The sequence below is a fragment of the Girardinichthys multiradiatus genome, chromosome 3 (assembly GCF_021462225.1).
Source record: "Girardinichthys multiradiatus isolate DD_20200921_A chromosome 3, DD_fGirMul_XY1, whole genome shotgun sequence".
Lineage (NCBI taxonomy): Eukaryota > Metazoa > Chordata > Actinopteri > Cyprinodontiformes > Goodeidae > Girardinichthys > Girardinichthys multiradiatus.
This window is the reverse complement of record NC_061796.1, coordinates 2,911,103-2,927,328: the sequence shown is the minus strand read 5'-3', so window position 1 is coordinate 2,927,328 and position 16,226 is coordinate 2,911,103. Positions and strand designations below refer to the sequence as shown.

At 39.5% G+C, this 16,226-nt stretch overlaps 1 protein-coding gene across 1 annotated transcript; it reads right to left on the bottom strand.

Moving 5' to 3' along the window:
• Positions 1–4,139: 4,139 nt before the first annotated feature.
• Positions 4,140–15,536, bottom strand: LOC124862589 (C-reactive protein-like). The gene is made up of 6 exons (XM_047356590.1): positions 15,387–15,536; positions 13,654–13,848; positions 13,418–13,472; positions 11,485–11,587; positions 11,087–11,384; positions 4,140–4,592 (listed from the first exon to the last, which is right to left on the bottom strand). The coding sequence occupies exons 3-6, from the start codon at positions 13,470–13,472 to the stop codon at positions 4,377–4,379; spliced, it is 672 nt and encodes a 223-aa protein (XP_047212546.1). The 5' UTR covers positions 13,654–13,848; positions 15,387–15,536; the 3' UTR covers positions 4,140–4,376.
• Between the last annotated feature and the right edge of the window lie 690 nt (positions 15,537–16,226).

The following is a 16,226-nucleotide window of genomic DNA, read 5'->3' as shown; positions in this document are numbered from 1 at the left end:
TATTATTGTTCTTCCTATTTTTATTACACATTAACCATCATCTCCTAAACATCAAGGTGGGGATGATTGTGTTAATTGTGCTTTAATTTGGGGAGATAAGTTTGGTTTTTCACAAAGTGGAAGTTTGAGTGTAAATAAGTTAAATAGTTTCAAGTAAAACAGTTGATGGATGGAGATGAGAAAAATAAAAAACATAAGAAAAAGATTAAAAAGCACAGAGTGCATCGATTAAGGTGTTAAAGAGTTAAAACTTTCCTGCAGGAAGTTTCATTTGTCTTAAATATTGCGATCAGTTGGAAAAGAAAGGAGTATAGTGCATGTTATGGTGGACAACTGACTGACTGACTGATAATATTTCTGTGTGCAAAATCTGAACCTATATTAAACTTTTTCTTTTGCCTCTCTCACACACATACACACATATATGGGATTTGAGTGCAACATCTGCGTTTTTGAGTCTGGAGTTTAGAAACCTGCCCTTCATGGCTACTCCACCAGAGACGCTTCTTCAGCACGTCCTGAAAGAGAGAGATCTGTCTGTCTGTCTGTCTGCCTGCTTGTTGCAAATCGCAGTGTGAGTTTCCAGAACGAAACTCACAAGTAGTCTGGCCCCACTGAGATGGACAATGATCCATGCTGTTTGCAAGACCCAGAAGAGCGATACACTGGATTTATATTGAAAGCATCTTATGCGGGCAGAAGAGAAACAGGCCGGAGCAAAGTTTCTTCTTTCTCCTCCTGAAATAAGTTAAAGTGGACAAAGAATGATTGAATGTCTCACCAACAGACCTGGGAAGGGCCTGGTGTTTTTTGGACTGATAGAGAACTGTGTGCCATGACAGTCTGACTCTGGAGCGATTAAGAAACTGATGGGGGTAACGTACAAACACACGCACATTTGCATAAATCTTTTCCTATTTTCTGCAACGAAGAACGCTTATTAACTGCTGCTCATGTGACGCTTGCTTGACGTTGACAGATATAGCGGGTTAAAATATTATTTTAGGGTTAGAAAAGTATCTTTAAAAAGGTGATAACTTAGCTCATTTGATACTTTCCGGTTAATTCTTTTAGAGAAACAAGTTGTCTTTCATCGTGGAATATTCAGGGTCAATTATTATAGTTATTAAAAGTTATTAAAATGCAGTGAAAGTTACAACTGCAAAACTCAGCAGTAACCAAGTGTTTCTATGTTATTCTCAGGACAGATCTCATGAAGGAGTATTTTTAAAATCCTTTGCATGCGTAAAACCTGATGGGGTCTCTTTCAGCCATTATTTTCTGTTGTCAGAATTTGTATTCCATAAATCTAATGGGTAGAGACCTCATTAAAACCGGCTTAGTTCTCCTGCAGATGGTCTTCATACAGTCTCTGACACAGTACTTACAGTTTGGTGCAGTTTTTGTCCGCAAGTGCTAACTGACGCTTATGGAAAGTACAAATTCATTGTTTTTCACAGCAGCTGCTGGGAAGAGGTTATATTAATTTTTTTCCTTCCCTCTTCTGATTCATGTAGCGTGTTGATTTACACTGTACCTTATATCAGATCCTGACAAAAACTATGAAAGGCTTGGTTCTGCAGTTTCTTTCCCTTTGGGGAAGGAAAGGAAACTTAATCAGTTCTGTGTTGCACAGAAATATTAAAACACTTGTTGTTTTCTAAGATATCACCACCTAAAACTTTTAAAACTTTTGAGAGTAATTGGTTTTGTTAAACACATTTTCCTTGGTAAAACAAACCTTTAAAATGAGAATGAAAAATTGGGTTATTTAGAAAGATTCTGATTGGACAGTGGTACCACACAAAAATTAAACTAATCTCATGTTTCTTAAAAGACTCTGCATGAAAAGGCCTTCAGAACCATGGAGTTATTTTCCACCACAGTACCAAGTTTTTTGAGCATGCTTTTTCTTTTTAAAACAGATCTGTGTTTTTGTTTTATTTTTGGCTTTTTAGCATAATGTTTGTCTGACGCTTCTTATGAACTGTGTTAGAAGCAAATATGATCTGAGGTAAATTAGGAGCTGTGAACTAATAATTTTAAATCTGATTATTGTTCAAGCAGAAATAATATATTTAGCCAATCCTCTCTTCAATCTCTGCAGAAAGTTAACACCAATGTTCAATGCAGTAGTACTCAACTTGTGGTTCCTTGAAATGCTTTTTCATTTTCAAATTTTACATTTCAAATTGCATTTTGGTATCTATTGGCTGGGGTACATTTTGAAAAATAAATCTCAAATGTCTTTTTCATTTTCATTTTAATTAGGTGAAAGAATGAGCAGTCTTGAAGAAGAAAATTAAAATGCAAATAGGATTATTGATTACTAACTTCATGTATGAGTCAAACAATGCAGCCACATTCTTAAAATGAAAAAGCATTTCTGAAAATGCTTTTTCATTTAAAATAAGGTAACAATTTGCTTCCATAATATAAGTTCAAGTAAATCAAACTCCTGTGAAATCAAATTGTCCACTTAGGGAGCAACACTGATTGACAATCAATTTCACATGCTGTTGTGCAAATGGAATAGACAACAGGGGGAAATCTTTGGCGATTAGCAAGACACACTCAATAAAGGAGTGGTTCTGCAGGTGGGGACCACAGACCACTTCTCAGTACCTATGCTTTCTGGCTGATGTTTTAGTCACTTTTGAATGTTGGTGGTGCTTTCACACTCGTGGTAGCATGAGATAGACTCTACAACCCACACAAGTGGCTCAGGTAGTGCAGCTCATCCAGGATGGCACATCAATGCGAGCTGTGGCAACAAGGTTTGCTGTGTCTGTCAGCGTAGTATCCAGAGCCTGGAGGCGCTACCAGGAGACAGGCCAGTACACCAGGAGACGTGGAGGAGGGCAACAACCCAGCAGCAGGACCGCTACCTCCGCCTTTGTGCAAGGAGGAACAGGAGGAGCACTGCCAGAGCCCTGCAAAATGACCTCCAGCCGTCCACAAATGTGCATGTGTCTGCACAAACGGTTAGAAACACACTCCGTGAGGATGGTATGAGGGCCCGACATCCACAAATGGGGATTGTGCTCACAGCCCATCACCGTGCAGGACGCTTGGCATTTGCCAGGGAACACCAGGATTGGCAAATTCGCCACTGGCGCCCTGTGCTCTTCACAGATGAAAGCAGGTTCACACTGAGCACATGTGACAGACGTGACAGAGTCTGGAGACACCGTGGAGAGCAATCTGCTGCCTGCAACATCCTTCAGCATGACCGGTTTGGCAGTGGGTCAGTAATGGTGTGGGGTGGAATTTCTTTGGAGTCCTCCATCAGAGGTAGCCTGACTGCCATTAGGTACCGAGATAAATTCCTCAGACCCCTTGTGAGACCTTATGCTGGTGCGGTTGGCCCTGGGTTCCTTCTAAAGCAGGACAATGCTAGACCTCATGTGGCTGGAGTGTGTCAGCAGTTCCTGCAAGATGAAGACATTGAAGCTATGGACTGGCCCGCCCGTTCCCCAGACCTGAATCCCATTGAGCACATCTGGGACATCATGTCTCGCACCATCCACCAACGTCACGTTGCATCACAGACTGTCCAGAAGTTGGCGGATGCTTTAGTCCAGGTCTGGAAGGCGATACCTCAGGAGACCATCTGCCATGGAGGCCACACACAATACTGAGCCTCATTTTGACTTGTTTTAAGGACATTACATCAAAGTTGGATCAGCCTCTAGTGTGTTTTCCACTTTCATTTTGTGTGTGACTCCAAATCCAGGCCTCCATTGGTTAATAAATTTGATTTCCATTGATGATTTTTGTGTGATTTTGTTGTCAGCACATTCAACTTTGTACAGAACAAAGTATTCAATGAGAAAATTTCATTCATTCAAATCTAGGATGTGTTATTTGAGTCTTCCCTTTATTTTTTTGAGCAGTGTATATAGTTTGTTGCTCTAATGGCTAAAAAAGCAAGACTAAAGCAGATTTCTGCAAGGTTAAAACAGCTGGATTTAAAAGAAAGAGGTAAATTGCCATCACTTTTTTTTTGGATAATTATTTATTGGAAGTTTGTGGTTATTTTCTCATCTGTCAATTCAAGTCATGATACATGTTTGATTAGATTAAATATTTAGTAATCATTAGTTTGCAAATAAAAAGACATAGAAGTTGACACAAAATAAAATGTATTATTTTATTCAGATAACTCAAATGTAAAATAATATAGTATACAAAGGCATTTTCTTTTTTAAGTATTAGTGAAAGATACCTAATGTCTGTCATTTGAAAAACTAGTACCACCCAGTTCAGTTCACACCTCAGGCAATCACAAAGATACAGTTAAATAAATAATCCAAAAATAATGATTCAGCAATGGTGACTGAAAATATATGAGCTTCTGTAGTAATCAGTTTGTTCTAACAAACGGTTACTTTATGTTCTAGCAGGACTTTGTCAATAATCTCGTAATCCAGGGCCCTCCAGTTAAGCACATTTCCTGGAGTGAAGTTTTGTTCATTCACATAATTCTGGATCTCACAGGGAGAAAGGACGTAGTCCCACATGTAGACATCCGACATCATGCCAACAAAAGACTGCTTAATGTCAAACCCGCCACCATGACTGTCCTGTTCCTGTTGGGAATGCAGAGTTTTAATGTACAGTTGTTAAAAAAGTAAAAACAAAGGAATTAATGATTTGAATAAAATGTTATGCCAAAATGATGACTGTCAAATGATCAGTTTTTCTCTCAATGCATTTTCAGTTCTCTATTGTATTTAAAATAACCCTTCTATGTCTCATAGCCCATGACTTTTCAAAAATGGTTCTGTTAAAACATATTCAATATACAATATCTGTGATACAAATCTATAGAAAAAAACATAACCATCTAAATCGGAATTCATTTTAGAAAGTAATTTTTACCCCTACAGAAGTAATGCAGCATTATTTGCTTCATTCATTTAATAAAGGCTTTTTGTACACTGATTTATTAACTTTACTGGTTTGTTGGGTTTAGTTACTGTAGACATTTGAATTTTAACATTATGTGCTGTGTACTGCAGTAGTCTGTGTTGGGGCCCAATTATGTATATTAATGATGCTGCGGATAAAAAAGTCACCACACCCTTGTTAAAATGCCAGCTTATTGTGATTCACATAATTTTGCTTGCCATATCCAAAACCTGTTTACTGCCTGACCTGTACAATTAAGAAATTAATTAAATAGAACCTGTCTGCAAGATTAAGTTGTCTGTTAATGTTAGACTTGTTCCCCTTTGTGTCTCAGTTCAGCTAGCTTTGTGTTAATTAGTATCCATTCCTACGTGTACCTGCTCTCACTCTGCCACAGCTGTTCCACATTCTGTCTGATTAGCTCACCTGGTCCCTGTGTCCTTTTTCACCCCTACCTCAGTATTTTAGTCCTTTGTTTTTCATTTCTCCTTGCTGGATTCTTCTGTTATGCTCATGCCAGTTTCATGTTCTCTATTTGCAAATTTGCAAATTCTTGGGAATTTTGGCAAGAATTGCAAATCTTTTCTTCTTATCATTAAAAGTTTTCACTTGACCCTTTTTCTGACTGAAATGCATTATTTTATATCTCCATTTATCAATTTGCTACTACATGTTGGATTCATTTTAATTTGTGTTTAAAGACATAATTTGACATTTTGAAAAACGTATAAAAAAAGTTTTGATTAACCAAAAATCTCACGGCCCCTCTGCAATACCTCCATGGACCCACTAAGGGCCGTGAGGCCATTGTTCAAGACCTCTGATCTAAAAAATTTCAAGAACAACTGTAGATGTGAAAGATTGCTTGCAAGTTATTTCAAACACTTGATGGCAGTTATCAAGTTAGAGTGAAATTACTTTTACCTAGGGCCATTGGATTGGCTATTTTTTTCCCTTTAGTTGAGCCAAAAAACAGAAAGAGCAAGAAATATTTAAGTGGGCAAATTCTTATTAATAACACTCCAGCCAACATGGACAGTTTATCTGTCATTTGGAGATCTTCTCAACCCAAAAAGTTTCAGTGACACGTTAGTATTCCAGGAATTACACGTTAGTATTCCAGGAATATTGCAATGGGCAAGGCCAGCAGTGGAAATACTTTTAATCTGAGGAAGCACCTGCAGCGTTTCCCCTACCACAAGGATATCTGCGTTTTTAAAAGCGTTAAATGTAGTTTTGGTGGCAGCACTTCCTCTCCTGTGAGCAGCAGCAAGGCTAACTCTCCTACTCCTGGTACATATGGCGAAGTTAGAAGTACACAAAATAACCCGACTGTTTCATGCCCTGTTTTTAACTTGGCTTGGCTGTCAGAGGTGAAATGATCCACCTGGATCTATGAGTGTGCTTGGTAATCTTTCTTTCTTTCTTTCTTTCTTTCTTTCTTTCTCTAACCCCTGCTCTCCTCCCCTTATCTCTGTATCACTGCATCATTTCCAACAGTAATGAGTGCACCCGGAGGAAGGATGGAGCAAAAGGAGAGAGAAAGAAAGAAAGATGGAAAGAAAGAAAGATGGAAAGAGACAGAAACAGATACAAGATGTAATAAAGAGACAGAAAATGCAGAAATAAGAGAGATGGAGAGACAGTTCAAGATAAAGAAAAGATATAGATACAGACATAATGTATAACTAGAAACCTGCAAGCAGCTTTGAAGGCCCTCGCACCCCTCAGCGCAACTCGGGCTGTCGAGCGACCGCAGGAGCCTGGCATCGCCTCCTACACGCCACATACGATGTCACTTCAACACGTCGTCACTAAGTGGTACTGTGAGCAACATGTCATACGATCTTCGGTCATGCAGAGTTTCAGTCTGGCAAAGAGCATTCCAAATTTCGAGTAAATCTGACCTTCCAGATGGAAGCTGCACTCACTTGTTTGTTTGTGGGCGGTGCTAAAACGACATCATCAATTGACTGTGTAAAAATGTCCATCATTAACTCATGATCATGTATACTACATTTCAAGTGGATCCGATGATGTGTGAGGGAGATATAGCCCTTGAAGTGTCCTAGGGGGCGCTATTGATCCAAATTTAAATGTAATCCAATAGAGCTGTTTGGGGGATGACAAAGATCAAGCATATTCAGTTTGGCCGTGGCGTAACATCAGAATTCGCCACGCCATCATATTCACACCCTCCAGCTAAAGCAGTAAGTACTGTCGACTGTCTAAGAGCATCATGTTATCTGTTACTTGGGACATTTTCACATTGATTAGGTGAAGAACATCAAACATTGACTCTGTAAAGGAAAACTTGCTACTTCCTGTTCTCAGGGGGCGGGGCTTCGATGATGTCAGCATCTGATCAGTGAATATTGTTGAGGCCTAGAGGCAGATCAATCCCAGAAGGTTTCATTTATCTGTGACTTTCCTTGTAGGAGCTATATAAATTTAGTGTTTTATGGCGAGAAGTCATATTTTGAGGCGTGGCCACGCCCACACGCTTTAATGTATCAAAAAGCTTTTGATAACTTTTGATCCCCAATCCCTTAAGAGTATACTGAGTGATTTTCAAGTCTCTAAGTAAAAAGCTGTAGGAGGAGTTCGCTCAGATATGCGGTTTAGAAACGGCCAAAAAAGGGTCAAAATGGCAACTTACATCCAAAATGGCCGACTTTCTGTGGGGTTTGGACCAATGCTCCAAGATACTTTTTTGTAGGTCCTAAGAAGTGACATATGTGTACCGAATTTCACAATCCTCGGTCAAAGCATGTCTTGGGGTTGATTTTTTGAAATATTGTAGGGGGCGCTGTGGACGAATTAGGCCACGCCCACCGAATATGTCATCAGATCTTTGTGGGGGACTGGACAAGGATCAATCACATTGAATGTGATGCAGATCAGATGATCTATGTGGAAATTAGAAGCAAACGTATGGCCATGGCGTGACGTCTGAATTTGCGGCGCCGCCACGGCCACGCCCTTTTATGAAAAGACACTGTGCCTCAAACGAAGTTAGACCCACTAGTTATCTGTCTTCTGACACACTTTCAAGTTGATTGGGTCAAGAGGGTCAGAGAGGCAACTTTCCAAGTGAAAAAAGTAACTTCCTGTTCTGAGGGGGCGTGGCTTTGATGATGTCAGCATATGACCCCATAGGATTGTCGGGAACCCGAAGGTCCTCCTTGCTGGCAACTTTGGTGTGATTTTGAATTTTTTTGGGAAAGTTATTGCAATTTTTCACTTTGGGCGCGAACGCCAAGGTCGTGCCCCGGCCACGCCCCCTAAACATGGCCAAAAAGTCACGATTTTGATAACTTTTAATCCCCCATCCCTTGACTGCATGTAGACCAAATATGAACCCGATAGGTCAAAATCCCTAGGAGGAGTTCGTTAAAGTTTGAGGTGAGTAAAAGTGAAAAACGGGCAAAAATCGGCCTTTAATCCAAAATGGCCGACTTCCTGTGCATTTTAGGACATACCCCCAAGAGACTTTTTTTCTTGGTTTTAGGAGTTCTAGCATTGTGCCGAATTTCAGATCTGTACGACGTACGGTTCGGCCTATCTCACGTTTGGCTTGTAGGAGCTTATATCAATTTCGTCTTTTATGGCGAGAATTTATATTTTGAGGCTTAGCCACGCCCACACGCTTTCATATATCAAAAAGCTTTTGATAACTTTTGATCCCCAATGCCTTAAGAGTATACTGATTGATTTTCAAGTCTCTAATTCAAAAGCTGTAGGAGGAGTTCGCTTAAATATGTGGGCTAGAAAGGGCAAAACCGGTGTCAAAATGACAAAATCAATCCAAGATGGCCGACTTCCTGTGGGGTTTAGACCAATACTCCAAGAGACTTTTTTGTTGGTCCTGAGAAGATATATATGTGTACCAAATTTCAGATTCCTCGGTCAAAGCATGGCTTGGGGCTGATTTTTTTTTATTTTCTAGGGGGCGCTGTGGACACATTAGGCCACGTCCACCAAATATGTCATCGGATATCTGTTGGGGACTGGACTAGGATCAATCACATTGAATTTGGTGCAGATCAGATGATATATGTGGAATTTAGAGACAAACGTATGGCCACGCCGCCATGGCCACGCCGCCACGGCCACGCCGCCACGGCCACGCCGCCACGGCCACGCCGCCACGGCCACGCCGCCATGGCCACGCCCTTTTATGAAACATCACTGTGCTTCAAACGAAGTTAGACCCACTAGTTATCTGTCTTCTGACACACTTTCAAGTTGATTGGGTCAAGAGGGTCAGAGAGGCACCTTTCCAAGTGAAAAAAGTGACTTCCGGTTCTCAGGGGGCCTGGCTTTAATGATGTCAGCATATGACCCCATAGGATCATCGGGAACCCGAAGGTCCTCCTTCATGCCAACTTTGGTGTGATATGCCGTTGTTTTGGGAAAGTTATTGCATTTTTTTAGTTTGGGCGCGAACGGCAAGTTTGCGTCCCGGCCACGCCCCCTAAACATGGCCAAAAACTCAGGACCTTGATAACTTTTAATCCCCCATGCCTTATCTGCATATTGACCAAATATGAAGCCGATAGCTCAAAATCCCTAGGAGGAGTTTGTTAAAGTTCGAGGTGAGTAAAAGTGAAAAACGGCCAAAAATCGTTTTGACCCAAAATGGACTTCTTCCTGTGCGTTTTAGGGCATACACCCAAGAGACATTTTTTCTTGGTTTGAGGAGCTCTAGCAGTGTGCCAAATTTCAGATCTCTACGACTTACGGTTCGGCCTAACTCACGTTTGGGGACGTGGCTAAGTGGTTTGGCCAAGCCCACTGACATCGACATTAAGGAACAAGAATTTTACACGGCGGACAATTTTGGCTAAAATCTTACTCGTTTTGGTGCATGGCAAAGTCCCCAAATTGCACCGCAAAGACGCAACGGAAAAAACAAACAAAAAGAAAGAATAAGAATTATTTCAATTACAATAGGCCCTTGCAGGCTTCCTGCTCGGGCCTAATTACAATAGGCCCTTGCAGGCTTCCTGCTCGGGCCTAAGTACAGTAGGTAGAAGATAAATAAACATTTAAATAAACACATTCTGTCAAATATGTAGACAGCTTACCAGGCTGCAGTCAGAGAAAACCATGGGCCCAGCCATTCATATATTCTTCTGAGTGTGTGTGTACATACACTGACCTGGTTAAGGACAAGATTTTTCTCATGGCTGAAGAGACAATTTTCGTCAGTCTCAGATCTACGGCTACAACTCCTGCATTCATCAACGTTAGCACGCCTGTAATCGTTAGCGACTTGTTGTCTACGGCCAGCAACATGGCTGGGTTTTAATTTGTGCAATACCCAGCGTAGTCAGTTAAGAATTTTAATGTTGGAGAAATGTTTCAAACAACTCAGATGTTACAATACAAACAGCTGGATGTTGTTTTGATATATTCATTAAAGTTTATATATTGAGAAACAAATATGTTAAATCAAAAATATCTGAGATTTTATTATTAAACTAATTAACATTTATTACCACATAAACACACACAAAAGTACCGAAAACTGGTACCGTTGAGTACTAGTATTGATTCCCGGGTACTGAGTATCGGTACCGTATCTGTTCAGAAGTGAAAGGTACCCATCCCTATTTCCAGCCCCCCCAAGAAGAAATGTTTGATTTTATGCTAAGAAAATATGGGCCCAGGACCATTGCATGCATAAATGATTGGATTAAACTCACAAATTTTTCTGCAGGAGGTTCATTTAGGTATTCCATTTTATTCTCTTTAAATTATTTGTGTCCATTAATTATTTAATTACTTTTATGCCATTGTAATGTACTTTTCCTGTTATGTCTTTATTCTTTTTTTCATGTACAGCACTTTGAATTGTCTTGCTACTGAAATGTGCTATATGAATAAACTTGCCTTGCCTTGCCTAGAATTGACCCTGTCATTTATTTTCTGTTTAATCATCACCAACATTTTTTGTTCTCAACTCCTGCTTTGTTTTGAGGTTCTTTTATGTTTATCAACCTGTGAAGAAACAGGATAGGTAAATAATAGATTACACAGAGGCCTCAGGTACTACAAATAAAGCAGCAACTGAGCCTGCTTCAACAAGGGATAAAAGGACCTCTCTGTTCTAGGTGGTATTGGAAAGTTAATGGTTCCATTGTTAAGTGTATAAAATTAACGTTACCTGTCCTACAATAATTATGACAGGTCCGCCAATGTTTGATCCAGAGCTTGTGAATTTCCTAATCGAAGGTTGTCCATCAAACCACAGTTGCACCAATCCAGACGTAGCATCCCATGTGGTACAGACAGAGTGCCACATGTTTAGTTTGTAGTCACGCCCTCCAAACTTGGCATTTTTATTCCTGATATGTGGCTCCATTACTTTATTGGTGTCATCCCAGAAAATCAAAAGGTCATTGGCATGAGAGGGTGTGGCTAAGGAGAAGAGGGTATGATCTCTTTTGAGGTCCGTAAAGGATCTGTTAAAACGACAGATACAGTATGCATTGCACAACGTAGCTGAAACACAGAAATAATGAACATTCTTCTGTATAATTCTCACATTTAAAACTACAGTACCTGTGACAAACAGTTAAGGCCTTAAAATCCCTTCTTGATGTGTTGAACATCACACGAGCTCTGTTGCTTTCCAGCGGGAAGGTAAACATTTTACCTGAAAGATCTGAAAAAAATATATATTTTCCTTTTTTTAGTTCTATTAATAATTCCCTTTGCATTAACTGATTTGCGCACATCAAATACAGTGTATATCTTTTGAAAGTACCGTATTTTCCGCACTATAAGGCGCACCGGATTATAAGGCGCACCTTCAATGAATGGTCTATTTTAGAACTTTTTTCATATATAGGGCGCACCGGATTATAAGGCGCATAGAATAGAAGCTACTGCAGTCAAACGTTTGACTGGGGTTGCGTTATGCATCCACTAGATGGAGCTGTGCTAAAGAGAATGTCAACAAAACAGTCAGTCAAACTTTATTAATACACTACAAACCAGCGTTCTGATAACTCCATTCACTCTCATGGTAAGGTCTCCTCTACATAGAAATCTATTGAATAGAGCCAACCGCACGTTAGGAATGCATTGGAGTCTATGAAGTTGAAATCAAACGTTAGTCAAAACGTGAAAGGGAACTTTTCCCTGATTCAGTAAACACGTAAAAGAAACAGTTTGATGCACTAAATCAAACGTTAGTACTGTTAACCTTTCCTGTTTCTGTCCCCTGACCGTAGTCTGATGACACAGGGGAGACGCTTTCTCCAGGGCCGAAGTTACTAGTTTCCTCGGGGTTAACTCCTTCACTCATACGTTGCTGAGTTGAGCATGAAGAAACAGCATCAAAACACTGAGTTGTTGACGAGATTCGGGGTTCTTTTTAATGACTTTGCAGCACGTAAAAACACAGGGCTTACAGACTCATACATCGCTGCTCCGGTCGCCGTCTCTACCCACCCCACACACACAATAATACCGACGTCACTCCTTCACTCTTGATTCTCAGCTACGGCAGCACACAGCGCCACCTCTGTCCGGAGGAGTAATGTCAACATCTTCCATACACACACACCAAACATACACCCCACACACTGAGCTTCTAATCACATATAGTTCAGGCAATTCCTGCAACAGTACATTCAAACCTTATACACACACAAGTGGTGTTGGACTAGGAGTAAGCTCAGTACAGGTGTTTACCGCTATTACTTCGGCGACGCCCCTGACTACGGTAGCCGTAATGCTGCAAGCGGTGCGGCTACCAGTCGTACTGAAACATTTTGACAGAGCGCCGTGTACAACCAGTATGGATCAACCAATTAACCAATTGATCCATATATAAGGCGCTCCGGATTACAAGGCGCACTGTCATTTTTTGAGAAAATTAATGGTTTTTAAGTGCGCCTTATAGTGCGGAAAATACGGTAATCAGAAACAGAAAGAACAGTTTGTGACATGTTTCTGGTTCCTACATTATTTAAAATTTTAAATATAACTTCAAAGCAAATCACATGTATTATGCGTAATGCAAACAACAGATGCTGTTTACAAATGATAAAAGTAATTTAATTCTTCTTTGTTGGTTTAATTATTTTTTGAATATTTAATTGTCTTTTTTAGGATTAGTATAGAGAACAGGTTGAAGCAGCGCTGTTGTTTTCTCTGTCCAGAAAGTGCAAAATGATTACTTAAATTCCCATTTTGTTAAGGTTGTTGTAGGCTAAGCTCCAACTTTCAGTAAAATCTCTAGTTTCTCAGTTTATTAAAAAAGAAACTGAAGGTTATCACACAAACACACTTAAAGTCAATCATTTCAAGTTTTTTCCCACCATTTTCTATTCAGTCTGTTAATGTGCTCTAAACATGATGCTGTTTTTCTTCCTTTTAATTAGAAAATAAAGTCAAAGAACATTTGACTGGCTCATGTAATCCGTTGCAAATTACATACAACTTCTTTTCTGTGATACATTATGTTTTTTACACTTAAAATAAATACCTTGTGTTATGGCAGCACAAGCCTTCATCATCACAAGCAGAAGCAGCACCTTCATCTAATGAAAAATAAAATAGACACCACAGACAAGTTTTAGGTGTCATCACGTGAATCTAAAAGACTAAGTTTTCTTTACATTTCTGCAATAAACAACAGAAGTGGAAATTGTGAACAAGGCATGTTGAACAGTGGTTCATTTTCTGCTGAATTTTCTGCTGAATTTATAGCCATGATCTTACCTTGAAAACTTGTGTAAAGTAATTCCTCTGAAGAGAATTGATGTTTCTCCTCTCTCCTTCCTCATTTGTTTAAACTTCTTCAAAGCAGTTCTTCTTTTTTGTGCAACATAGAGCTCTTTGACCTTTGTTTATTAGACAAAAACGATGGGCTGGTCATGTTGATGTTGAAACAGTTCTTACTCATCCAGGATATATCTGAAATGTGGCAAAAAGACCTGCTGTTCACATTTCATTTTCTAACCTCACAGTACAAATATTAACTGGTTCACTGATAGACGGCCAAAGGTTATCACAGTCATCACAGCAAAGGGCGGCTGCTTGTAATCTAAAATATAGCTAAAACATATTTAAAGTTCTATTACAATTTTTTGTTTGCTACACAATTCCATATGTGTTCATTTACTGTTTTGATGCCTTCAGTGAGAATCTATGTACAAAGTAAATAGTCATAACCATAAAAAAAACCATTAAATGAGAAAGAAGTTCTAAAACTTTTGACCCTGTATGCCCCTTTTCTACTGGCTCTACTTAGGTCAGCTCAACTCCACTCAGCCCACTTTGCGAACGATTCTATTACTGGTCTTTCCGACCCAGTTCTTGCTTTTCTAGGACCTACTCAGTAGCAAGTATGATCGGGGCTCAGTAGGGACTACATGTGACATGAACAGATGGTTGTTCACTGATTGGCCTATAGGACCAGGAGAAATGATAAGGTTTTGCGGGGGTAGTGCAGGGAAAAGTTAACATAACTCAACTACAATAATATTAAGGACCACAATGGCCAGAGTGGGTCCAATCAAAATATAATTTTACTATTTACAAATCATAAACCATACCTGAAAGTAGAAAGGAAAGAAACATCAGCTTTCTGAATTACAGGCAGGCAGGGTGCTGCATTTAATAATAACAGGAACCAGCTGATCACACATAAAATCAGCTGCAAGCTGTAAGTTCAAACACACAAAAATTTTCCCCAAAACACACAAAACAATACCCCTATAAAAAAGTATGTCTGGTTTGGACATTTTTTGATGAACCAGAGTCTGCAGGAGGAGGGAGCAGGCAGAGAACAGCTGCCTGTATTCAGACTGCCTGGATCATGTCGAACAGGAGGAAGACCCCGCTGAATCCGCACACCATGAATATCCAAAATCCAAACCAAGACTAGACTTCACCGCAGTCAAAAGTCAGCAGTTTTGCACTCTAAAGTCCTTGTCTTCATTATTGCCATTGCTGAGACAAAAACGTCATCATAAAGTCCATAATTGTAAGTTCTTCAGGCAAACTCTGGAGCTTCACCATTCCAGACAGCAGCTTCTCTCCTGCCACCCATCTCACATCAGAACCCCTTCTGGCTGGGCTGTGTTCCAGATAGTTATCCCAGTGGATTATTTTATACATGAAAACATACACAAGACATTCTTGCAAATTCAATACCACAAAAATTGTTTTGTGTTCTGTTTATTTATGTTTTTATTTTTGATTTTACTTTTTGATTTTTTTTTTTCCATTTCACACAGATTACTAGTAATCTGTGTGTTAATGTGACAATGTCACACAGTAACGTTAATAGCAGCACAGCAAACCACACTGACGGCTGGAGGTGGGGTTTAAGCCATAACTCCAGCTGTCAGTGAGTCAATGGGAATGCAACAGGTTCCGCGTAGAGTGAAACCAAGTGGAGTGGAGACGTCCGGCCTAAGTAGTGCCAAGGGAAAAATGTAATACAGTACCTCAAAGGAGTGCATGGGCAAAACAGGCATCTGGTGTAGCACAGTCTATCTGCCTCATATCTTTGTTTGCTCTGAAATGACAAAACATACAAAAAAAAAAACAAAGTATTCAAATCAAAAGGTTTAGACTTTACTTGCCCTCTGTTTCCCAACAAGCTCAGGCAAAGTAAGTTGCACAACTAAAGGTTTCAAAACAGTGTCACAAATATATAAGTAACTCAATGAGAAGTTGTGTAATATATTTTGCGGGAAACTATTTGTAGACTTCAGGGAATGATCTGCAATAAACTCCAGTAGCAAAAGTCAGATTGTTCCATGTGTTTGTTTTTTCTAATAAAATATGTGTTTAATTCCTTTTTGTCCTGTATTTCTTTTAAAAGGGACATATCATGTAAAATCACTTTAAAAAAAAAACATTTTTATGTGTAGTTGATGTCAGTAGGAGTGCAGAAAAGTTGAATTCAGTCTCTGTATGTGCTACGTTGATATCTTTATATTCTGTTTGTGTCCTATTTTTCAATCCGTTCAGAGGAGGTGAGTGATATCACAGATTTGAGGTTATCTGCTCCTGGTATCTCCTTACTCAAAGAAGTCATGACTAATCATAAAGCCTTTGTCGTTCATTTTTGCATCATAAATGGAAACTGGCATAATACCTTCTGAACTGAAGGTTGCTAAAATGATTCCACTTTTTAAATCAGGAGATCACGAGACTTTACAAACTATCATCCTATTTCAATGTTACTTAGCTTCTCCAAGCTTTTAGAGCAACTAGAATATGAAAGAATCCTGAATCACTTGCACTCCTGTAATATCCTTTATAATCATCAGAATGGTTTT

Coding starts and splice junctions, on each gene's coding strand:
- LOC124862589 (XM_047356590.1), bottom strand. CDS start 13,472: ATGAAGGTGCTGCTTCTGCTTGTGATGATGAAGGCTTGTGCTGCCATA. Junction 11,385..11,484: donor GCCTTAACTGTTTGTCACAG/GTACTGTAGTTT, acceptor TCGTTTTAACAG/ATCCTTTACGGACCTCAAAA. Junction 4,593..11,086: donor TCATAATTATTGTAGGACAG/GTAACGTTAATT, acceptor CATTCCCAACAG/GAACAGGACAGTCATGGTGG.